General features: G+C 36.1%; 1 protein-coding gene across 1 annotated transcript in view; it reads left to right on the top strand.

The window, feature by feature from the left end:
• Positions 1–25,372, top strand: part of Klhl1 (kelch-like family member 1) — a 429,891-nt gene that overhangs the window by 390,894 nt on the left and 13,625 nt on the right. The window contains 2 exon segments of the mRNA NM_001394673.2: positions 3,253–3,415; positions 15,184–15,396. Coding sequence (NP_001381602.1) covers positions 3,253–3,415; positions 15,184–15,396 — 376 coding nt within the window.

Below are 25,372 nucleotides of genomic sequence, written 5' to 3'. Positions count from 1 at the left end.
TAAGTCATATAAAATTTAATCGTGAGGATTAGCCATGACAATGAATTCTATTATACTCCCAATATAAGACAGGTGGTAAAAAATAAACTGAGACTAAAGATCAGGCAGCAGCAGTACAAACTAGCATTCCATGTTCCAATCATCTACATCATTTTACCCTATTCTTGCAACATCATTGTAATACAAGTGCCCAACTATAATATATGCAATGTCTCACATTTTCCTCTTTTGCCCACATTCTTCTTTCCAGTGTAGGTTATATATTAGCTCCTACAAACATATGGCTAATAAATATTCTTAATTTTGTTTTTATTTCTGAAGTTTTCATAAATGAGTACCCTATTTACATCCTTGTCACTCACTGCTGCCAATTAGTCTTGTGCTCCCTACACCCTCTCAAGATATCTTTATCTTGAATTCCTCATTATGTATAAGTATTGTGCCTTGTATATATTTTTAAATACAGCCATGATACATTTTTAATTTAGGGGGATTGGTCCTTTTATTGAAATAGATTAGCTTTTCTTGCATTGATTCTGATTACTGTTCCCCTTCCTGTACTTCCCCCAGGTCCTCCCCACCTACCTTCCCACTTCCCATTCAGATACATCTTTCTGCCTCTATTTAGAAGACAAAGAGAATCCTAAGGGAAAATATAAGACAAAATATAATAATCTAAAACAAAGACTAACACATTGGGGTCAGACAAAAATAAATAAAGAGAAGGAACATGGCCCAAAGAAAGGTACACGAAACAGATACAGAGCAGACACACACTCTCTCTCATTCACATGCTCAGGGGTCAGATGAAAACACTAACTGGAGGCTACAGTATGTGAACAAAGACAGTATTTCTGCATCCTCTTCTGATGGGTTCTCTGAGCTCCGAGACAGAGTGATTTGACGGAGGCCTCCACTAGGAAAGGATCCAATGGAGAAGGGGAAGGGAAAAGGAATGAGGAAGGGGATGTCTGAGACACAGCAAATATTAAGGGCCTTTAAGAATTAGCAAGGTCCTAATACAATAGAAATTTCCTAAAATGTAAACATATATCAAGATGACAGAAATGAACAGCTTAATATTTTAAGAGGAAATAAATGAATAGCTGTGTTGAAAGAGTTAATGGCCTATCTAATTTAAAGTTATAGTTATGTTTACTATTTTATATAATTTATTATATTCTATCTCAATCCTAATTATTTATAAGCTATTTCAAATTTTAAATAAAATTATATTCTAATATATGTACATCATTAAATGTTCCTTCACAGTTATGTCCCTTAGTTGTAATTTCATAAGTCAAATGAGAATTATGAGGCTTCAGTGTTCTTGGCAGCAGTTTGATTTTTATATAAAAGATATTAATGGATGTTTAAATATTTCTAATGAATTTGTATTATTTTATTAACCTACTTATTCTCTGAGTTGTTGTCAAAAACCTAATCAAAGCCTTGAAAGATTTTTACAATGAAAATTTTAAGACACTGAAAAACTCAGAGGCAACAAAAGACGAAACTCTATATTCAGTGATTGGAATAATATTATAGAAATTGCTGTATTACCATAAAGGGTCTACAGTTTTGAGGCAATTCTCTTCAAAATTTGAATCACATTCTCTACAGAAATATAAAATAAGATCCCAAGTTCCATATAGAAACCTCATATTAAAGCCTCAAATACTGAAATCAGTCCTAAATAGAAAAGATAAAGCCGCTAGTATAAATATCAGATATCAAATATCAGCACATACCTTAAGAAAAAAGCAACATGGGGTTGGGGATTTAGCTCAGTGGTAGAGCGCTTGCCTAGGAAGCGCAAGGCCCTGGGTTCGGTCCCCAGCTCCGGAAAAAAAAAAAAAAAGAACCAAAAAAAAAAAAAAAAAGAAAAAAGCAACATGTTAATTTACATGTTATTTTCACTTTAACGCAGCCATTCAGTTAATAGATAATTCATACTACATTTAATTATTGTAATCTGTGTCTATGTTTCTCAGTCTCTCTCCCTCCCTCTCTCTCTCTCTCTCTCTCTCTCTCTCTCTCTCTCTCTCTCTCTCCTCTCTCTAGTTAAAACAGAGTCCCACTGCGTAACTTAGACTGGTCTGGAACTCAGTGACTGATATTAATCCTTCTTACTAGATTTTAATTTCTCTAATGCTCAAAGTACACATACATAAAGCACTAAACTTCGTGACAATTTATTAATGGAGTAGTTTAAATCTGGAAAAATCCATAATTTACTGCTATGAAACTTGATTTTTTAAAGATTCTAAGGAAATGTGCTTTCTTTTCTGACAGTTAAGGAGTTTTTGAACATTGATGAGCTACATGTTCTTCTTTTTATTAAACAAAAATATAATACAATGAGATAAAACAAAAACTGTCACCAACTGGAGAAAAAGAACCCAATGGAAGGCACAAGTAACAGAGACCCACTGGTTTGCACACTCAGGAATCCCATAAAACACTGAACAGGAAACAAATGTGTACAGAGAGAGGGCACGCATTGCTGCATGTCTTATCCATGTGTCCTAAGCCTCTGTCAGTTCACTGTGTATGCGTCACATTGGTTTGAATGGCCTTGATATTTGCTTTCCTCTAATCCCTCTAGTTCTTACACTTATTCTGCATCATCCCCATGGTTCTCTAATCTCTGATGGCAAAGATTTCACTGAGAAATTCTATTTCAGGTCGACTGTTCTGAGGTTTCACAGTCTCTGTATGTGTGTCTGTGGGTATAAGTTTGACTTTATTAACAGTAGTGTTTGTTTTACAGATCTTGGTTTTGTGTTTCTTGTTCTTTCCCTTTACTAGGCTATAAAACCTCTAGTTTGTTTGTCCAATTGTTTGTTTTCAAGACAGATAAAAAGAGAAGAGAAGAGAAGAGAAGAGAAGAGAAGAGAAGAGAAGGAGAGAGAGAGAGAGAGAGAGAGAGAGAGACAGAGACAGAGACAGAGACATAGACAGAGACAGAGACAGAGACAGAGACAGAGAGGCTGTAGTGTAGTGGTTGGGGAAGTGGGGAGGATCTAGAAGAACTGGGAGCAGGGAAATCATCGTCAGAATATGTAGCATAAAAAACTTATTTCCAATATAAAAAGTAAGAAAGAACATCCCTAAAATGCAAAAGTAATGTTTTACAGTTATATTTTTAACATAAGGACACGGTATGCACTTCATAGCATTCTTTTCACTGTACAATGAGATATTGTTAACTCCATGCCCATTCTTTTATGTTTTCTCTATTTGTTTTAGGAGTAACTGTCCTCGAAGGGCCTATTTATGCAGTGGGAGGCCATGATGGTTGGAGCTATCTGAACACAGTGGAGAGGTGGGATCCACAGAGCCAGCAGTGGACATATGTAGCCAGTATGTCCATTGCGCGGAGCACTGTGGGAGTGGCAGCGCTGAATGGCAAGTGAGTAGATATTCCTGCGATGTTCTTATGGGTTAAGAAAAAAATCTATGGCAATATTTAAGAAGAATCTTTAAACAATGGCATATATGTATACCATAGAAAATATTCTGTATAATCCCTAGTCTAAGAATTATTAAATATATATGTTATGGTATTATTTCTATACTTTGAGTAAAATATTTAAGTAGCCTTCAAAAATTAAGATTTAAGGGTCATGTGATTTTTCTATATGACTGTACTGGTTCTTCTACTTTTCAGGTGCCTCCTATCATGCTTAAATTAGAAATTCTCAAAATTGGCAGTATTTTATACAAAAATTTCATACACTATATTTTGTTTATGTTTTCCCAGTCTTCTAACTCATCTCAGAACTTTCCTACCTTGCTATGTATTATATTGGTCCTCTTTCTCCCCAATTTCCTCTCTCTCTCTCTCTCTCTCTCTCTCTCTCTCTCTCTCTCTCTCTCTCTGTCACACACACACACACACACACACACACACACACACACACACACAGTGAAAACCAAAGTAAAAACAAACATGAAACAAGTAACTAGTAAGATAAGAAATTCCAAAACAACAAAAGTATTTCACAGAAATAAAACAAAAAACATGGAATTCATTTTGTGTTGGCATAGGATAATTTTTATATACTCAATGTCATACCTTTTGAAAAAATCTGATTTTCTGTTTCCTCCCCCATATCAGTTGTATGTAGCTTCTTGATTAGAAGTGAGCCTTTGCATTCACGTCCTCTTTTAACTGCTGAGATTTTCATGGGTTTGAACCTCAGGTCTTGTGAATGCTGTCAGTTTCTGTGGCTTCATGTGTGTTTCTGCCATATTGTTGTGGAAGACACTGCTTTCTAAGAGTCACCTACAACCTTTGGCTCTTATAATCTCTTTGCTTTCTTTTGTATAAATGCCCAAACTATGTTATCCCATTCAGGACTGAGTATTCTGAAACCACTCAGTTCTCTGCACACTATCCAGTTGTAGTTCTCCGTGTTAATTTCTACTTACTGAAAAAAGAGATTTCATGATGTATTCATGGGTATAGTACTGGGGGTTATGTATCTTTTGATTTTTCTTCCTTTAGTAGAATAATAGTGCAATAATAATTTTAACAACAACAACAATAATAATAATAATAATAATAATAATAATAATAATAATAATTTTCTCCATGAGGTATTTCGTCCTATACTCTTGACCACATAACAATGCTGAGTGTGACCTCATCGTATAGAGTCCAGTCAAATGTTGTTTGCTAGTCCCATATTCATTTGCACTAGTATTGAACCAGTAAATTGGCAGGCAGGTAGCTTTTGAAAGTCACAGTTTTTGTGGCTAAGTGACATCGTTGATTACCTTTCTCCTCTGAGAGCCTGAAAACTATCTTCCCACACCAGCAATGCAGTAAGGTCAATTGTGCACTTGGGTACCAGCTCAATTTCTTCATGTTCAATGAGTATGGAAGGAAATACTCTCAGTAAAACCTGGAAACAGAATTCAAGAAACCACAAAACAAGCTATTTTATCTTTATCAATTTGGCTTCAACATAGAGAAACAGGGAAGGTTCAAGACATAAAACTCAATAAATGTAATCCATCACATGAAAAAACTGACAGACGAAATCCACATTATCATCCAATTAGGTGCAGAAAATGTATTTGACAATATCCTTGATGATAAAAGTCTGGCAGAGAGTAGAAATAGAGGAAACATATGTCAAAATAGCAAGCCCACAGCCACTGGAGAGAAAGACAAAACATATCCACTAAAAGCAGGAAGAAGAAGGATGTCCACTCTCTCCACACCCATTCAATAAGCTACTTTTTACACAAAAGTTGTTGAAATAATTGCTTATATAAAAATATCTTATCTGCAGATAGAATTTGGTGAGTTTTTAATGAAGTAATTATTTTAAATATCATTGTATTTATGCATACTGACTACTGCTGCTCTCAAAATATCTCATGACTCTACCAACATTCCACCCTCTACGTTTGATTATCTCTGTGATTTACCTAGTGATATGGGAACATGGAAAATTGCAGATACCTTGCTGGTCAAGAACATTATGATCTAACCTGACAGGGAATCAATGCCACAGACTTATGCCATACATACATAGTGGGACTGGGATGTTGTAGGCTATGTCTTTCTCCAAAATTTTTGTGCAGACCTGGACTTGACCTGAGATAAAGCCTCCAGCATAGCGTCTTAATTACTCATTGAAATATCATTCTGCATGCAATAATATCTGCATTTATAATGAGTAATGGCACAGAAAAATATAAGCCTGTCCTTTATAACCACCACCTTTTTTAATTTAATTTTATTTTATTGTTCTACTGGGGTGAACTATCTCACCTCCTTTCCAGTGTTCTTATGAAGATATTTTTGACATTAGTTACTTAAAGTGGTGTATCTGGGGATGAAAATTGTGGAAACTATTTCAGGCTGTTGCTGAAAAGCTGAGCACAATTTTGTGAGGGGTACTACACTTGAAACTACTGTACTACTGTTTGTAGACTTGTACTACTGTTTGTATTCCAGGCTTACATTTTGATGATGTTTAAGTTATTATAGGCAGGTTTACATTACACCAAATTCATATTCTTAATGACATTCAGATAGTTTGTGTATACAGTGATTTTTCAGATAGATACGCATATAGAAATTACACTAAAATATTATATTACATACTATATTTTAGTTTGGAAGAAGTATTTTTATAAGTATCATTTTCATAATGACATTCAGATAGTTTTATGTATATAAAGTAATTTTCAGATGGATAAACACATATAGAGAGAGAGACACACATGTAGGAACACATTAAAATATTATGTTAGGTATTATATTTAGTTTGGAAGTATTTTTATATGTATCATTTTAATATTTCCCTTTATTGGTTCTTTTTGATGGTTTTGTCTTTGAAATTTGTGAATGTATAAAATAAATATGAATCACATATTTTCAAATACACACCACAATATCGTCCTTAAGATTTAACATGTAAGAAAATATTTTGCTTCTCATTTAAATAAGATGTGAGATGTTTAAATTGAAATATTTTCCAATGACTACAGCAGTATAATTATATTAAATACAAGAATGCTCTAAGTGTGTGGTGATGTTTGATTCTAAGTGTGTGGTGATGTTTATTCACATTGGTTTGTGTTTTTGAATATTTACATGCTAAATGGTTGTTCATATATTAAATGTACAGAACTAAGGTGGAAAATACATTATCCATGTCTATACAATATAATATTTGTATTGATCTAATATGGTAATTGATTTAATTTTTATTTATAAGCTTTGTAGGAAAAGAAATATAAACTAAAATAAAAATGAAATTTTGTGTCTGCATGTATAAAAATATTTAATACTTACCTTAGTCTTTCTGTTGCTGTGATAGCTAATTGTCTTTCTAACAAATCTGTTTTTATACATAACTTGATACTATTCCTCTAGAAGGGCTGATAAGGTAGTGTCAGTGAGTTAGGCTTGAAGTATCCATGTACAAAATTTGACATTCAGTTCTTCTGATGTTTCAAAATTTGGTGAATATATCTAAGCTCTTTTGTGTATTTAAACTACAAGGTTATAAATTAGCACAGTATAATAAATAGTTATGTGAGCTCTGTCAGGCTGCAGTGTGCAGCCTTGTATTTCAGTCATGTTGTTATGGGCACAGCAAGTCTAAGGCTGGCTTTATATCTGGTGCCAAGATTTCTAAGTAGGCAGGAATGAAAACAGTCATCCACCTGCCTGGAAGCTTAGTGAAATCCAGAAATAAGCAGCACATCTGAAGAGGTTCACTGAGCAGAAGCAAGAACATTCCGCCCTGCTGTCTACAGATTGTCTTGGGATCAGATTAAAGATTTTCCATTTATTAAGAAACAAAGTATGAAACTATTACTAAATCTGTCTTAGAGTCTTCACCAGACAAGTTGTCACTCTAATAATTATAACTTACAGGACAGGCAATGTGAATGTTGTGTTAAAGGAAGAAAATATGATTTGTGTGTGTGTGTGTGTGCACATGTGCATTTATGTATGTCTATGTATAGATATGTATACACACACACATACACACACAATATCTACTTGGCAAAACTTTGAAATTTTTACTATAAATATATATATATATATATATTTTTTACTAAAGAGCGACTTTAGAGTTTATTTATTACAAGTTCTTTTACAGGGGAATAGATCTTGGGAAAACAACACAATGGAGGTGAATGCTTGGTCATGATAGTCCTCTTCATGTAGGAACATTCTTTCCCCCAGTTACATAAATTCTTTCAGGTGGTATGCTGTGCTTAGTGACAAGTGGCCCTCTGTATATACATAATCTCTTTCAGGTGTATGCTATGCTTAATGACAATTGGGTGAGCCATTTGTTAACTCTTCTAAGTTCTTATATTTGTAATGCAAGGCTGGCATGTTACTTGACAAAAAACTTTGAAAATACAGAACATATAAATTATATATCAGTGCACAGTTCATTTTTCTTAGTGATGCATTACCACAGTTAAGGACATACCTACATGATAAAAAGTTGAGGTCTCAAAGAAGCTGAACTATGTAAAATGTATGTCTTTTCTTCCCTCTAAGAACACTCATTTCTATTAATATTTAAATTAGCATATATTTATTATTATATAACATCAGAGTGTCTTTGTTTCATTCATTTAAATGGCACTTATCAACTCTGTTATAGAAAGAAAGATACATTTACGGCATTTCACTCAACTATGTATTTTTATACATTTATTTTAACTAGAACAAATGGTAAAGAACTGCATATAGGATACAGATTACTAAGAAAGTTACATTCCTAATTTTTTCTTTTCTACAGAACAGATTCGATCCCCCTCCTAGTCAACCCTCCAACTGTTCCTCATCCCTCACTTCCTCCCCTACTCCCAGTCTCCATGAGGATGTCCTCAACCTCATCCCCACCCCCAGTTACATTTCAATGACAAAAAAATGTGGACTTAGTGAATTCCTGGTGGTAAATCACTGGATTTTATGTTAAGGGAAGGTAGAAATAGCCCTCTACATGAGGTTAAAAAAAGGGGGGTGGGCATATAGCACAGACATGCATGACTTTCTTGGACACTGGAGATCAGGAACGGTATAAATTGGTAGGAAACTGCAAGTCCTTCCCTCACCACAATGTACTCATTTTCTTATCTTTGTGCTCTTTAGTATCAGGGTTCCCTATTGTAAAGATTGTGTCACCATGCATGGGTGAGCCAATTACTTGCTTTCCTATGACGACAAAGACCCAGATAATTAGTCATGGATAAGAACACCTGAAATAATGAGTGTCTTTCAGAATCCTACAAGTTATGATTTTCATGTGCTTACAATCTTGTAAATGCAAGACAGTCATGTGTTACACAACACACAATAATTCTAACGCCAGTTTAGACTCCACCTTCTTTCGTTCTGCTCTTCCTTCCACCCAGCTAACTTAGAGCAGAAGCCAATACTCTGTGGAGATTAAGTATGAGTAGATGCTTTTTCAGTGAAGTAACGATGCTTTATATACCTCTCATATTTTCATAGTAAAGCAAGAATCATGTAAGAAAATTTCACTGGGGCAGATAGCACATCTTTTTTTTTTCCTTCAAGTATAGATTTCCTTCAAGAACAAGTTTTAAAAGGTCACTTGAAGCTCCCTTCATAAGATTAACTTGTTCTAATATCAGGACCTCTCAGGCATGAAGCAAGCTCAGAACTTATGAGTTCTTACCTCAGTCTTTTCCCTTCATCATTAGGAAATGAATGACTCTGAACAAGAAACTTAACAGTATATCTTCTTTTAACTAACAGTGTTTGTCTGTAAAAACCCTGGATATTGGTTTCTGTAAGCTCCTATAACCTGTCAGAAAAGGCTTAAATATCACTATTTCAGCAGAGAAGTTGTTGCGGTCAATTAAATATAACTAAATATGTAGCCCAGGCTGGCCTCAAACTCATGATCCTCCTGCCTCTGCCTCCTTCAGCAAATCCTACCGGGCGTGTACCACCACAACCGGCGTGATTGTTGGGGGGAGGGCAGTAATGGGGGAAGGATGGGGATGGGAACACCCATAGAGAAGGGGAGAGGGAAGGGTTAGGGGGATGTTGGCCCGGAAACCGGGAAAGGGAATAACAATCGAAATGTAAATAAGCAATACCCAAGTTAATAAAGATGGAAAAAACTAAATAATAATAATAATAATAATAATAATAATAATACAGCTCAAACGGTTCCTGTGCACACTGAGGCAATCTATCTCTGGCTTGGTAGCCATAGGAGAACTAGGGCTAATTTATCTCAGCAGCTCCATGGTGGCCGCCATGATACTCTCTAACCCGGGTAGTCAGAAAACTGTTCTAGCATTACACCTTGCCACACTGCTTTGCTTTCCCTCCCAGTTCCCCTGGCTGGTTGTTACCACGCCAGGCTCACACATCCCAATTCTGTGGTGGGCTTGATGCATCCTGTCAACTCACCTTCTCTAGAAATAAAGTAACCACATGAAAGAACACATCACACAATAACCTCTGATCCAATTTATCAGATATAATGTGTCCATCTAGACAGCACACAGTCCTGTACACACCCATCCCTTAAACATATTCATAACAACTTGTATCTATGAGCAGAGAAGAACCTTAACATCTGCCGCCATGTTCTCCCAGCTCCCTTTCTCTTTCTCCTGCTCCTTCTTCCCTTTCTAAAGCTTTTTTTCCCACCTCTCCTTCCTTCTTGACCAATGACAGGCCTTGTTCTATCCTGTACCTGCCTTCCTGCATAAAGACATCACCCCACAAGAACTGATGTATCTAAGAGTAGAAATCAGAACGTGGCTTTTTGTTGTAAGGCTGTAATGCCAATACACAGAAGGGCTAGATCAGGATTACTTTGAAATCAATTTCAGTTTTATGGACATAACATGAGACCAAAACTGTACCTTAAAACTGAAGATTAAATAAATGAACCTATTTCAATATAAAAATACAACTCTAAACATTCAAACCTATATCCTGACAACACAGGACTTATGGCCCAGAGTTGCTATAGCATGTATGATAGAGTATAAAATCAGCAGCACTTTCTATAATAGGAACGCATTAACTAGATAGGAAGGCATAGAGACTTGCTTCTAAAATATTATGTAAAATCATCTTTATGCTAATTAAACATAGAGGCAATATAATATAATGGGGAAGATTCATATTCTTGCTATTCTCAGCAAAGCATAGAACTTTACTAAAATTAAGTATATGTCTGTGTCTTACGCCAACTCTAACAGGATGATTCCTAAGTTTGTTATTCTGGAGGTCTTTTCTTGTGGGTGCAGAATGTCATCTCAGCTCCAGATCGTCACCTACAAAACTCTTTCACAGTTCATCTGTCTTTTCCGTGTCCTACCAGTTCCATCACTCCGTGCCATCTCTCCCAAGTCTCTGCCCCATCGTCTACATCACCTGCTGTTTGGCTTCATCACCTACATCTGCACATAATGCTTTCTTCCTGTGTAATGCTGCCCGTGCGATTCTTCATCCTACAGATTTTACTCGGCTTTCAATGCTGACAGGAAATCTTCAGGTTTCCTTTCGTGCTGTGAGACTGTCCATTGTCGCTTCCTGTGTTGTTGACCCACTTACCTCAGCATTAGAATCTCTTTACTCCTCAGAGTCCCAACATCTATTTTTTTTTCTCCTAGGGAAAGAAAGCAGAGAGCCTACCCTGCGATTCACTAGATTGTAAAGGGCTTCTGAGTAGATGCACACTGTTAATCATTCATGAGAGCCTGTGCACAGGATAGTGTGATTCTGTCAGCTCAAAATGTGTGATTTCTATACTTTGGTTATTACAGTTTTAGGGCTAAATGTAATAAAATTTCTTGTTTACTTTTACATCTTAGTTCTTGGTCATTTAATGTTTGTTTAGAAATAAGGATATGATAGGTAAATTTAATTAACTAGGTATGATCACAAGATGCTTATTTAAATTTTCTGATGTGAAAACACAAATTACAGTTTTCACAAAGCATTAATGGAATAATAAATACAGATATTTTTACTCTTTGAATGACTCCAAATACAACGGGCTTCTTTTCAGAAGTCTTTTGTGTTAAGTGTATTCTATTCCCTGCTATAATTTTTTCTAATATTTGGAGTTAATTTTATGTTGTTAAATCATACTATTTGTCTTTTATTCTGTTTAATAAAATAATATGTAATAAATAGTATAATATAAATAACAAAACAGTATAATACAAAATATAACATTCCATTTAAAAGCATGGAATTATGCAAATAAATTATAAGCTGATAAATAGCATATCTTACTAAGTATTTACATAAATGTCTATAAATAAGGTTTCATTCAGATATTAAAAACATTTCTTTAATGTGTATACCATATGTTACTAGATTTAAAGCATAAATAACTATACCAAAGAAGTTAATTACATAATCTGAACTTTTCAGATACATATTTCCATGTAGATTTTTTTTTTAAAAAATATGCTATAACTCAGGCTGAAGAAATGGCTCAGAGGTTGAGAGCACTGACTTCCAGAGGTCCAGAGTGCAATTCCCAGCAAGCACATGGTGGCGCACAACCACCCATAATGAGATCTGGCGCCCTCTTGCGGCAACCAAGCATATTTGCAGGCAGAACAGGACGTAATAAATCTTTAAAATAATATACTATAACTCAAAAGTGTGTAAATATACTCAGTAGTTACTCAAAATACTCAAAATGCTGTTTAATTTTATGTAACATTTTCCTATGCTCTGCAACAAAATGTAAAATATTTATAAATCACTCATTTCTTCTACACATATTTTTCACTTTTCATATTTGAATTAATATATGCTATAATAATTTAATCATTTTACTTTATAACCTAATTATTGGAAAAGTTTCAGAGCGAAAGACTTATGAATCTTCTCCAATGCTTTTATTTGTGTATGTACATAGTGACTTTTATCCCTGAAAATGTAAATGCTGTATATGCATAACAGTGATTGATGGTTTTATATAGACTACTCTGGCCATTTAATGTGATGCTGAATTCAGTTCGCTACTGTTTTCTGAACATTGAAATATATATCCTTAGAGATAGAGCCTCTAATTTATCAAACCCGTGGTGTCTTTGCTGGCTTTTGGATTACAGTTATAGATGGACTCTTGTTTGTTTGTTTGTTTGTTTGTTTGTTTGTTTGTCTGTTTGTGTGTCTGGTTTGATTGATGGACTCTTAAATGAAGTTGGAAAGTCTTTCTTCTTTGGATTTTAGACATTTTTGCATGATTGGTAACAGCTATTTTCTTTTTTAAAATTATTTTACTTATTTACATTCCAGATGATGTTGCTTCCCCTTTTTCCTCCCCAGGAGTTCATCACCCCGTGCTTTTATTCTGTCTCTGTATCTCTCTGTTTGTCTCTGTGTGTCCCTCTGTCTCTATGTCTGTCTCTCTGTCCCTCTGTCTCAGTCTCTGTCTCTCACTCTGTGTGTGTGTGTGTGTGTGTGTGTGTGTGTGTGTGTGTGTGTGTACTAATGCAATCTTATTCTCTGGGAGTTTTAATCTAATGCACTGTTCTAACCCTGTCATCCCTGTAGACGTCTCATGATCAGTGAGGTCTCATTGTTTAGTACTATGCACAGTGCCATTTTCTTCCTTTGTAGATTATAGAATATGGTAGGTTCTTACATATGCCATTTATTATTTTCAAAAACTAAAACTAAAATAAACCCGACACAATATTTAACAATGTTTTTATATTATAATCTATGAACATTGCAAAAACAAAGTTTAGATATCTGGTGAATGTACTGAGTTTATTCAAGCATATGAATAAGTAAAGAAACTTAAACTTATGATCTCGTTTGAAACATTAGGAAAAGTGTATTCTCTGTGTATTAACTAGGGACACTGCTTGTGCTCCACACCTTACATGTAGGTAGCTATGCAGCATTTCTACAAAGTACAGCTGCATTTTAGCATTATTTCAGGAGTATAGCAACGCGTCATTTGAGTTAGATGTTCAACTTAAATGAAATGGAAGCAAATGAGTTCAGATTTCATGGAGTGTTAAGGATGATAAAAAATTCTGAATGATTATTTTACTTGGTTGATTTTGCAAGCTAAATTGTTCAATGGTTGTCACTTATAATGTCCTTACTGCTTAATTTCATCATTTTATATGACAGAGTCAGCAGACTGCTTCTGAGTAATCAAGCAAGGCAGCATGACAGTCACAGTGAGAACACTCAGGACACCAGAAATATATATCCTGTCATGCTACGTGAGAAACAGAAGTGGCTTTTTAAAGATGTAGCCATGATTTCAGATCAGCTTAAGCACCATATTGTAGAATTATTAAAGAACGCTGGAGCATGAAGTTGAAAACCTGACGCCTCCAAACTGTACTTTACAATGTAGTGCATTTTTTTCTATACATTTATTTTGAAGCTGGAGAACAGAGAATTAAGTGTACAAGGAGGTTAAAGATACTATTCATAGTTAAGGATCAATCTGACAACAGAATATTGAGATAAATAAATCATACCTTTCTTTACTTGATGTTTGTACTATGGGAATTGTCTGCAAGTCTTCCATCAGAAGTAACAGCTACTTGCCCTGAAGCTACTATTCACCCTGATTAACTCCAAAGGTTAGAGCAGCCTCAATTTTCTGCTCTGCTATTCTGAACTCCGCTGCTCCTAAAGCTCTATTCTGTATTAAGTCGGCCTCAGAACCTCCCTGTTTCATAAGTTCACAGCCTCTTGTTCAATCGCCGTTGTGATCTTTCTTCTTGTGAAAATGTCATTTTGTTGGTGAGACACTTTTTGATGATTACTTTAAAATGCAAATATAATCCACATACATGCCGAATCTTTAATGACCCTGATTCTGAGTTGTACCACACAGAGGCTTCTGTGAACACATCTCTCTGTGTCTGGTCTGTCCTTCTATCATGTATCAGAATAATTAAAGAATTGTTTTTTTTAATATTGCTTATATAATATACATAGACATGCATAATACACACACACACACTAAAATTTTCATGAAGAATGAGGATGTTTAAAGGTTTAGAGAATGTATTTTTCAATCATTTAATCTCAGTTGTGACACCGAAGTTATTTTTGACGGTTCCTATTATAGTCCTGTCAACAAAACAATTGCAGAAAAATGAGTGTAAGTTTTAGAATTACTCATTCAAGCCAGTATCAAGAATTTACTGTGAAGAGTGTTTAAACTACAGCATACACAATAAGAAAGGTCATTGCTATGACGACCTGTATCAGAGTATTCTATTGTTCAGTCTTCTAAACTGAGACAGTGCAACGCAGTATCTGTGTATGATTTTTGATTCCAAATAAAATAATCACAGTCATCTGACTACAGTCATCTTTCCTATGACATGGTCAACATTTTAAAATATCTTTTAAATATATTCCTCGTTATTTATTCAAAGAAAGATAACATTTCTCTTTAATCATTTATCTTATAAACAATCTAAATATATGTTCATAGAATCTAGGATTAAAACTTGACTTGTACACAGCTTCACATAGAATACCGCATGTTACACTAACAAGAATTCCATGTATATGGTTCATCAAGATCTAGCTTTGAAGTAATATGTTTCTATTTATGGCCCACACTCTAAATTTTTTAAATACAATTTTAACAATGGTAATATTCAATAATTTTCTAATTGTGATTCCAGGTTGTATTCAGTTGGGGGCCGAGATGGAAGTTCTTGTTTGAGTTCGATGGAATACTATGATCCTCATACAAATAAGTGGAGTATGTGTGCCCCGATGTGTAAGAGGAGAGGAGGTGTTGGCGTGGCCACCTGTGATGGTTTCCTTTATGCAGTGGGCGGCCACGATGCTCCTGCTTCAAATCACTGTTCCAGGCTCCTGGACTATGTGGAAAGGTAAGCCCCAAGGCCACCAAGAAGGCACGGTACGCTTCAAGAAGAGTAAATGTAATGCCAGAAGCCACACTCATCATTGATCCCTCACCTTCCCATGGATCTTCCACCCACGCTCCCTCCTTCATTCTGCCTTCATTCCTCTTCATCATCTTCTCTAGCATATGAACAGTTTGTCCATTTCATTTTCCCATCTCGCTTCTTGTTTCCCATTAGCTTAAACCCTCAAAAACATTTCTGTAAAATACTTAAACACCCCGCACGTTTCTGCTGAAGCGTTTTCAAAATGATGGCTGATACAGAGATGTGCCATCTGTGAGACGGAAAAGTTTGAAATTCATTTTAGAAATGGCTCCTCTGTCCACTTGCCTCTGTCTTAGTCATTATACTACTTCAAACGCTCAAAGACGGATCATGAGGTTCTTTGTTTTGTAACATCATTTGGAAGAAACACTGAATATATACTTTCTGTAACACTAGTGTATGAAGGAAATGTAACTGGTCTTTTAATTCTGGGGAAATCTGAACCAGAAAATCCAGGGGTAAAGTGACTGGGTTCCTACCTACCTTGTCTTCAGGCTTTGTCTAATAACAGTGGTACATATCGTTTGCTTATATTTTAGATTACATACAACTATTGAATTTTAAGGAACAAATCCTGGGAAATCTAATTTCATACTCATGAATCTTCATCTACACAAGAGTGAACATAAGGAATATTAAAATAATGGTTTGATAGTTGTGATAAGTAATTATATTTTAACTCCCAAATCTCAGTGGCAATAACCATGATATCATATGTACACATAGTACATGTCCACAGTGTTGAGACTCTGGCACTATGACTGGCATGGCTGAGATAAAGCATGGTGAGAGATTATTCATTCACTTTAAAGACCTATCTGCAGGCAAAATAACCATGTTTAATAATAGTTCAGTGATAAGTTTGATACACAGCCACAGTGAATTAAGAGCATAGTATCTTAGGGGAGACAGAGGCTTCGTACATAGCACTGACTGTAATATATTTAATAATTATATTTGGAGATAGGACAGTATGTGTGAAAGAAATATGTTATTGCATTTAAAACCTTTTCTCTAAATATACATGACATGTTTACTAAAGTAAAATATACTGGCAAACAATAGTTTATAGTAAAGGAAGTATATTCAAGTTTATGAGATTTATTTGATAATGTAAAGAGATAATGTTGAAAATTGTGACGTTTTCTTGAAAAAGACTGTGCCTTTATGGATACCTATAATATATGCATATACACACTTCTACTTACAAAAATATATGTGTATGAATATATATACATACATACATATACATATATATCACATATATGATATATATATTTATATATATATGGTAGAGAAGGGAATAGTAATCAAAATGTTTTCAATTGAACATTCTCTAATATACTGAAATTAAAAAATTTACATGTTTTTGACTGAAATGCTCAGAACCTCAATGATGTAATCTTTTTTAAACATTGAGATAATCAATTAATAATCTCACAGGATCTGGTAAATCTCATGTAGTAAAATCGTAGAAAATTGGAGGGATTGTTCTATGATGTAGCTGCAAACATTTTTTTGCCTTGCAAACTTTAGGTAAACTCTGCTAAAGAAATAATATTTCTTCAAAGAATTCTATCTGAATTTCCTCTATAATATATTTAAATGTTATTTATTCACAGGAGCATTAATAATTCAGTCTAGAATGCATTTACAATGCAAAAATATTTAAATACTCGGCTATTTTAAGTTATAGACATTCAGTGTGTCTGCATAGCTTAATTAATGCAGAACACAAAATATTACCATGATTCTTGGATAAATTCACAATGCTCATTAGCGTCAAAGTAGGTTTGCACATTGGAAAGCATAGTCTTATATTGGTGATTTCTTATGTAAGTGATTAATAAATCAAGATGTATAATAGTGCTTCTGAAAACTATTTTCTGCACAGAACGTAAATAGTGCTTTTATTATATTATTGTAGTCAGAATTGTATAACACTACACTTTATAGATGTATATCAGTTATATTTCAAGATGATATCATACAAATACCACAGGCTTTAGCCAATGATGGTGTTAAGCACATACCCAGAGCTCCCAGGGACTAGACCACCAACCAGAGAGTACACATGGAGGGACCCATGGCTCCAGCCACTTATGGAGCAGAGGGTGGCCTTGCCTGACATCAGTGGGAGGGAGGCCCTTGGGCCTGGGGAGGTTTGATGCCCCAGTGTATGCCAGGGTGGGGATAACAGATAACTACTTAGTGGGTGGGTAGCTGGATGATCAACTTCATAAAGGCAAAGGGGAGGGGGAGGGGGAGGGCAGATGGGATGGGGGATTGTGGTGGGGTAACTGGGAAGATCGATACCATTTGAGAAGTAAACAAATGGAATGATTAATAATAAAAAAGAAAATGGGGTTCAGAGCTAAACAAAGAATTCACAGCTGAGGAATGCCGAATGGCTGAGAAACACCTAAAGAAATGTTCAACATCTTTAGTCATAAGGGAAATGCAAATCAAAACAACCCTGAGATTTCACCTCACTCCAGTGAGAATGGCTAAGATCAAAAACTCAGGTGACAGCAGATGCTGGCGAGGATGTGGAGAAAGAGGAACACTCCTCCATTGTTGGTGGGATTGCAGACTGGTAAAACCATTCTGGAAATCAGTCTGGAGGTTCCTCAGAAAATTGGACATTGAACTGCCTGAGGATCCAGCTATACCTCTCTTGGGCATATACCCAAAAGATGCCTCAACATATAAAAGAGACACGTGCTCCACTATGTTCATCGCAGCCTTATTTATAATAGCCAGAAAATGGAAACAACCCAGATGCCCTTCAACAGAGGAATGGATACAGAAAATGTGGTACATCTACACAATGGAATATTATTACTCAGCTATCAAAAACAACGAGTTTATGAAATCCGTAGGCAAATGGTTGGAACTGGAAAATATCATCCTGAGTGAGCTAACCCAATCACAGAAAGACATACATGGTATGCACTCATTGATAAGTGGCTATTAGCCCAAATGCTTGAATTACCCTAGATCCCTAGAACAAACGAAACTCAAGACGGATGATCAAAATGTGAATGCTTCACTCCTTCTTTAAATGAGGAAAAAGAATACCCTTGGCTGGGAAGGGAGAGGCAAAGATTAAAACAGAGACTGAAGGAACACCCATTCAGAGCCTGCCCCACAGGTGGCCCATACATATACAGCCACCCAATTGGACAAGATGGATGAAGAGAAGAAGTGCAGACCGACAGGAGCCGGATGTAGATCGCTCCTGAGAGACACAGCCAGAATACAGCAAATACAGAGGCAAATGCCAGCAGCAAACCACTGAACTGAGAATAGGTCCCCCGTTGAAGGAATCAGAGAAAGAACTGGAAGAGCTTGAAGGGGCTCGAGACCCCAAAAGTACAACAATGCCAAGCAACCAGAGCTTCCAGGGACTAAGCCACTACCTAAAGACTATACATGGACTGACCTTGGACTCTGACCCCATAGGTAGCAATGAATATCCTAGTAAGAGCACCAGTGGAAGGGGAAGCCCTGGGTCCTGCTAAGACTGAACCCCCAGTGAACTAGATTGTTGGGGGGAGGGGGACAATGGGGGGAGGGTGGGGAGGGGAACAACTTTAAGAAAGGGGAGGGGGGAGGGGGATGTTTGCCCGGAAACTGGGAAAGGGAATAACACTCGAAATGTATATAAGAAATACTCAAGTTAATAAAAAAAAAAAAAAAAAAGACACTCATGGTCATGCACAATGCCAGCCTTCACTTACTGACATTCTATGAAGAGTGCCTAGTCCTGCAGTAATGACACACATTTTATGGGGTTACTAACCACTTTCCAATTGAATCCAAGACCTGCTCACTAGAAGGAATTATCATGCCCAGCATTTTATACTTGATCAAAATCCAGTGATGACTTGGGATAAAATTAGCTTTCCTGGTGTGTTGGGTGGCAGTCTGTGAAAGGCACCCTGATTCCTAATCGAGTTAGTTCAAATCCCCAGGGACCCTAAAATGGATGGCAGGAGCATTCCCAGTCTCCCAGGAGATTAGACCCCTCTCACGTAGCTGCAGCCCCCACAACCCCCTGTAGAGAGGTTTGAGACAGATCAGTCATGTAGGGCAACACCCCAAGCCCCTCCTCCACAGATGAGGCTGTGACCACAAACCACATAGGCTGAAGACAGATCAGTCACATAGAAGCAGGACCACATCCCCAAATAAGTAGATGAGGTCTTCCCAAGATCTCAGGCCAAACCATTAGGAAGTACCTGATGGGGCCGGAGAGATGGCTCAGCGGTTAAGAGCACTGACTGCTCTTCCAGAGGTCCTGAGTTCAATTCTCAGCAACCACATGGTGGCTCACAACCATCTGTGATGGGATCTGACGCCCTTTTCTGGTGTGTCTGAGAACAGCAAGAAAGTACCTGATGTCAGACTCTGACTCATCCAAACACAGTATTTAAGAATAGTGTTCAGAAGGCTTAAAGGTGTGCAAGAATCGTTACATCGTCTGAGAGCTTCTGTCATAAGAGCTGTAACACCACCACTGAGGGAAGTGTTCTACTCTCCTTAAATTGCCAGTGGAAGCTCTCCTGAACCCCTCACTGGCTAGTCAGGCCCCTGCTGGATCTGCCCACTGAAAATGAAGGCAGAGCAACACCAGAAGTGGAGATGGCAGAAAGCCATTGCCCCTCCCTTCCTGAGTTCTCTCCCGTACACCTGAACCCATGCACCTAGCTGGACCAGAGATCTCCATGGAAAGCCTCCAAAATGGAGGACCACACTAGTATAAAAACTGATAATATTGCTTTACCAAATGGTCATACTATCAAAATACTTTAAATATTATGTTTATAACAAAGTTGTTTTGCAAATAGTATAGTTTCATTATTTTAACTCAGGAATGATATTAGTCAACACTTCTCTTTCCCTTGTATTTCTCTGTTCCTATTATTTTGCCCCTTCTTTCTATCTTGATGCTGGAGCCATCTTTATGAGTATAACATAGAAAAGATAGAATTTTGTTATGGTATTTTTTTGCCATACTTTAATAGCTTTTGTTGTTCTGTTGGAAATATGTGTTTAAATTTTCTTAGGCATATATATATATATACATATATATATATGTGTGTGTGTGTGTGTGTGTGTGTGTGTGTGTGTGTATACAGCTTTTATGAGAATGTACTTAGGACCCCTCTTTTAAAAACATATGCAATAGGGGAGGGGAAGCCCATATAGAAGGGGAGGGGGAGGGGTTGGGGGATTCCCGGGAAGGGGAATAATAATCGAAATGCAAATAAGAAAACTCAAGTTAATAAAGATAGGGATTGGGGATTTAGCTCAGTGGTAGAGCGTTTGCCTAGCAAGCGCTAGGCCCTGGGTTCGGTCCCCAGCTCCGAAAAAAAGAAAAAAAAAAGATAAAAACAGATGCAATAAATTTCTTTTTATACAATTATTAGTACTGTGTACATGTTATTAGATATTTTCAAACCTGGCTTAGAAAGAGGGGGACATGTCTTTGTGGCATTCAGGAGATACCTTTAATCAAAAGTCTAGGAAAGACAGGGTAACAAAGTATCTTTGAAATTTATCTACCTAATTTTTGTTTCCTGCTCATTTATTTGTTTGACTCTTTTAAAGTACAGTTCTGTTGAGTGGCAGGCGAGAACAGCATGCTATGTTTCATATATATATATATATATATATATATATATATATATATATATATATATATGAAAAGACCTCAGCTCTGACATCAAAAAATGAATTCATTTCTTTGTTGGGAGAAGCTATCTTATCTGCTTTCAAGCACTTTGTGACCGTCCCAAAATGATAATATTGTTAAGTATTATCTAACTGTAAATACACTTGTAGATGTTTGTAACAGCAGTACTTAGATAGGTAAGGGAGAATATTTGCGATGATTGTGAAGCCAACTTGAGATTTACTCAAGTTTTTGCGTTCTAATCTAGCCTGAGATTCACAGCAGGCATTTTAAAGAATAAATAATGTTGAGGGCTTACGTTAAAAAATTATAACACTTATGAGTTCTAACCTAGCCTGAGATTCAAATCAGGCATTTTAAAGAATAAATAATGTTGCAGACTTATGTTAAAATGTTATAACACATAATAGATAAGATTGAAAACAAAGTAAAGTGGTGGTACATCCACTCATTTACTCCAAGGGCAAAAACCATCATAACAAAATAATATTGCACGCAATGATGGACTTGTATAGCAAATGATAATTTTATTATGCTATTGGTAGGAATATGCCTCAATACAGTCTATGAGATATCAGCTAGTAATATTTTCATCATTGGATTGTCTTGTTATATAACATCAACATAATATATATATATACATATATTAGAAAACATCATGTAAATAAGAAATACCCAATTTAATAAAGATGGGAATAAGAAAAGAAAACATCTAAATTTATTTTAAAGTAGCACTTGCTAATCTTAGTAAAGTTAAAAAAAACATTCAATTATAATTTATTTGATGATTCCATTTAGATCTCATTATGAGCATGGGATATTTTCCCATCTTCTGATTTCTTCTTTAATTTCCTTTCTTGTTTTCAGAGCCTTATAAAATTCAGTTGTTTGATTAGAGTTACTCTATGATATTTTATATAACATGAGGCTATTGTTTTGTTTCCCTGATTTCTTGTTCAATCTATTTTTCATTGCATATAGGCTACTTGAATTTTGTTGCTAAATTTTATATCTAAGTACTTTGTTGAAATACTTATCAATTTAGGAGTATCCCAACATATTTTTTAGAGTCACACACATACACACACACACACACACACACACACACACACACACACACACACAGAGACATACATACACACATACATAGATACATAGATACAATATATAAATACATATACAATAGATACACATGAATAATATATGTACACATACATATATAATATATGCATAAATACATATATGTATACATATGATATATACATATCACATATAATATATATATACATATCCATTTAATCACATGGATATATAAAGACTTCAAGTTAGAAGTAAGTATATTGTAATTGAATATTTATATATATATATACACATAATTTGCAAATGAAGATACTTTGAATTACTCCTTGTAAATTTCCTCTGCCTCCTGAGACTTGCTTTGTATCCAAGCACCTGTTCAATTTTGGAGAGCATTCCATGAGTTGCTGAGAAGAATGTATATTCTTTTGTGTTTGGGTGAAATGTTTTTGAATATTAGGCCCTTTTGGTTTATCACGGCTGTTAGCGTCATCATTTTTTCTTTTGTTTTTGTCTGGACTACATGTCCTTTGGTTAGAGTTGGGATTTGAACTTTCGAATTATCAGTATGTGTGTGGGGATATGTGATTTAAACTCTGGTGGTGTTTCTTCTGTGAATACAGATGCCCATTTTTAAAGTGCATAGACGTTGTAAATTGCAAAGTTCTCCTGGTGAACTTTTCTTTTGATGAGTATATATTGTCCTTCTCTATCTTTTCTGATTAGTTTAGATCAATGTCTATCTTGTCAGGTATTAAAATGGTCACATCAGCTTCTTTCTTAGCTATATTTGCTCGAAATATCATTTGTTATCCTTTTATTCAAAGATGATGTTAAGTAAGGTATGTTTCTTGGATTTAATAAAATATTTTTGGTTTGTATGTTCAGTGTTTTGATTATTATATGTCATAAAGAATTTCTTTTTTGATTTAGTCTATTTTGTTTTCTGTATGTTTGTACTTTCTTTAGGGTAGGAATTTTTCTATGATATTTTTAAAAAAATAATTTCTGTGACTTTGACCTAGGTTTCTTCTACTTTGTCTTTTCATATTATTATAGATTATTTTTTACAATAAGTCCCAGATTTACGAGGTGGTTTGTGCTAAAATTTTGGAAGATGCACCATAATCTTTGGCTAGGGTATCAATTTCCTTTTGCTTTTTGTTTTATTTAAACCTTACTACCAAATATTTATTTGGCTTAATTTGTTGGATATTATGGATTTTTCTGTTTTATATTTTATTGCATAGTTTATGTATTTACATTTCAAATGTTATCCACTTTCCCAGTTTCCACCCTCTCCTGTATTCTCACCCCCTGCTTCTGTGAGGATGCTCCCCTTCCCAGCCACCCCTCCCACCTCAACACGCTGGCATTCCTGACACTAGGGAAATGAGCCTCACAGGACCAAGGACTTCCCCTCCTATTGATGTCAGACAATGCCATCCTCTGCTATATAAGCGACTGCCATAAGTTCCCTCATGTGTACTCTTTGGTTGATGTTTAATCCCTTGGAGCTCTGGTTGGTTGATATTGTTCTTCCTATGGAGTTGCAACCCCTTAAGCTCCTTGAGTCCTTTTGCTACCTCCTCCATTGGGGCCCCTGTGTTCACTCTGATGGTTAGCTTCAAGCATCTTAATCTCTATCAGTAAGGCTCTGGCAGAGTCTCTCAGGAGACATCCATATCAAGCTTCTGTCAGCAAGCACTTCTTGGCATCAGCAATAGAGACTGGGTTTGGTGGCTTCATTGGATGGATCCCCAGGTGGGACAGTCTCTGAATGCCCTTTCCTTCAGTCTCTGCTACACTGTTTTCCCCTGTATTTCCTCCCTTGAATATTTTGTTGCCACTTCTAAGAAGGACTGACGCATACATGTTTTGGTTTTCCTTCTTCTTGAGCTTCATGTGGTCTGTGAATTGTGTCTTGAGTATTCTAAGCTTTTAGGCTAATATCCACTTATCTGTGATTGCATACCATTTGTGTTCTTTTGTGATTGGGTTACCTCACCCAGGATGATATTTTCTAGTTTTATCCATTTGCCTAAGAATTTCATGAAGTCATTGTTTTTAATAGTTGAGTAGTACTCCATTTGAATTCTCTTTTTTTTGATTTATTATATGTAAGTACACTGTAGCTGTCTTCAGACACCCCAGAAGAGGGCATCAGATCTCATTACAGATGGTTGTGAGACACCATGTGGTGGCTGGGTTTTGAACTCAGGACCTTTGGGAGAGCAGTCAGTGCTCTTAACCACTGAGCCATCCCTCCAGCCCTCCATTTGAATTCCTAGCCTTGTGATTTGGCTCTATTGCATCTCTCGGAGCGTAGAATAATATGGTTCCTGGGCTCTGGTGAAGACATATTTTTCTTGCTCTTTTAATTATTTTGTCTCACTAACAACCAGGCATCTGGCTCTGAGGTAATTTTCATTCTAAATATTAGGTCCTTTCTTTTTTGGGTTTGTTTTCATCCTGTGGATTTCGTTGACATTTCTGGATATTATGAATATGTGGTTGCTGTAAGATGACTTATAGGGGTTGCTTTTCAGGGGGCCCTGTGAGTTCAAGCTAGAATCTGTTTCTAAATATTGAGTGCTGATGCTTGGGAATGAGCATGGGCTAGAACATTAGCAGCGGAGCAGTTCCATAGGAGGGATTAATCTGTGTCTGCTACTTAAATCTCTGGAGTCCCTTTTGAGTGGAGGGAGGGAGGGAGAGAGGGAGGGAGGGAAGACAACACCCTTGAATGTCCTCTGCTACAAGGCTGAGGATAAGTTGAAGGAATGGAAACAGAAGGATGGGAAGGATTGTCCCATTATACCTGCTTCCATGGCTGGTACAGCCAGCAGGTTTCTAGGGAGAGAAATCAACATCAATTCTTGCTACTTTTCCTGTACCTTGATTTTTCTTTCTCACTTTCTTTTCTTGGCTGCAAAACAGTTGTGTATTTACATTTCTCATCTAAATATTGTTTTGAAATGTGAGTCAACAGACTATCTGATTTCTAGATGATAATAGTTTTATATGTAAAACAAATAGAATACGCACCTAGCCCTTAAGAGACTGGAGGCCCCAGGGAGTTTAGAGGTCTGCTGGGGTGGGTGGGATGGGGCCATC

Source organism: Rattus norvegicus, chromosome 15 (assembly GCF_021556685.1).
Source record: "Rattus norvegicus strain SHRSP/BbbUtx chromosome 15, alternate assembly SHRSP_T2T, whole genome shotgun sequence".
In the NCBI taxonomy this organism is placed as follows: Eukaryota; Metazoa; Chordata; class Mammalia; order Rodentia; family Muridae; genus Rattus; species Rattus norvegicus.
The sequence above is the reverse complement of the archived record's forward strand: the minus strand, read 5'-3'. Positions and strand labels throughout refer to the sequence as shown.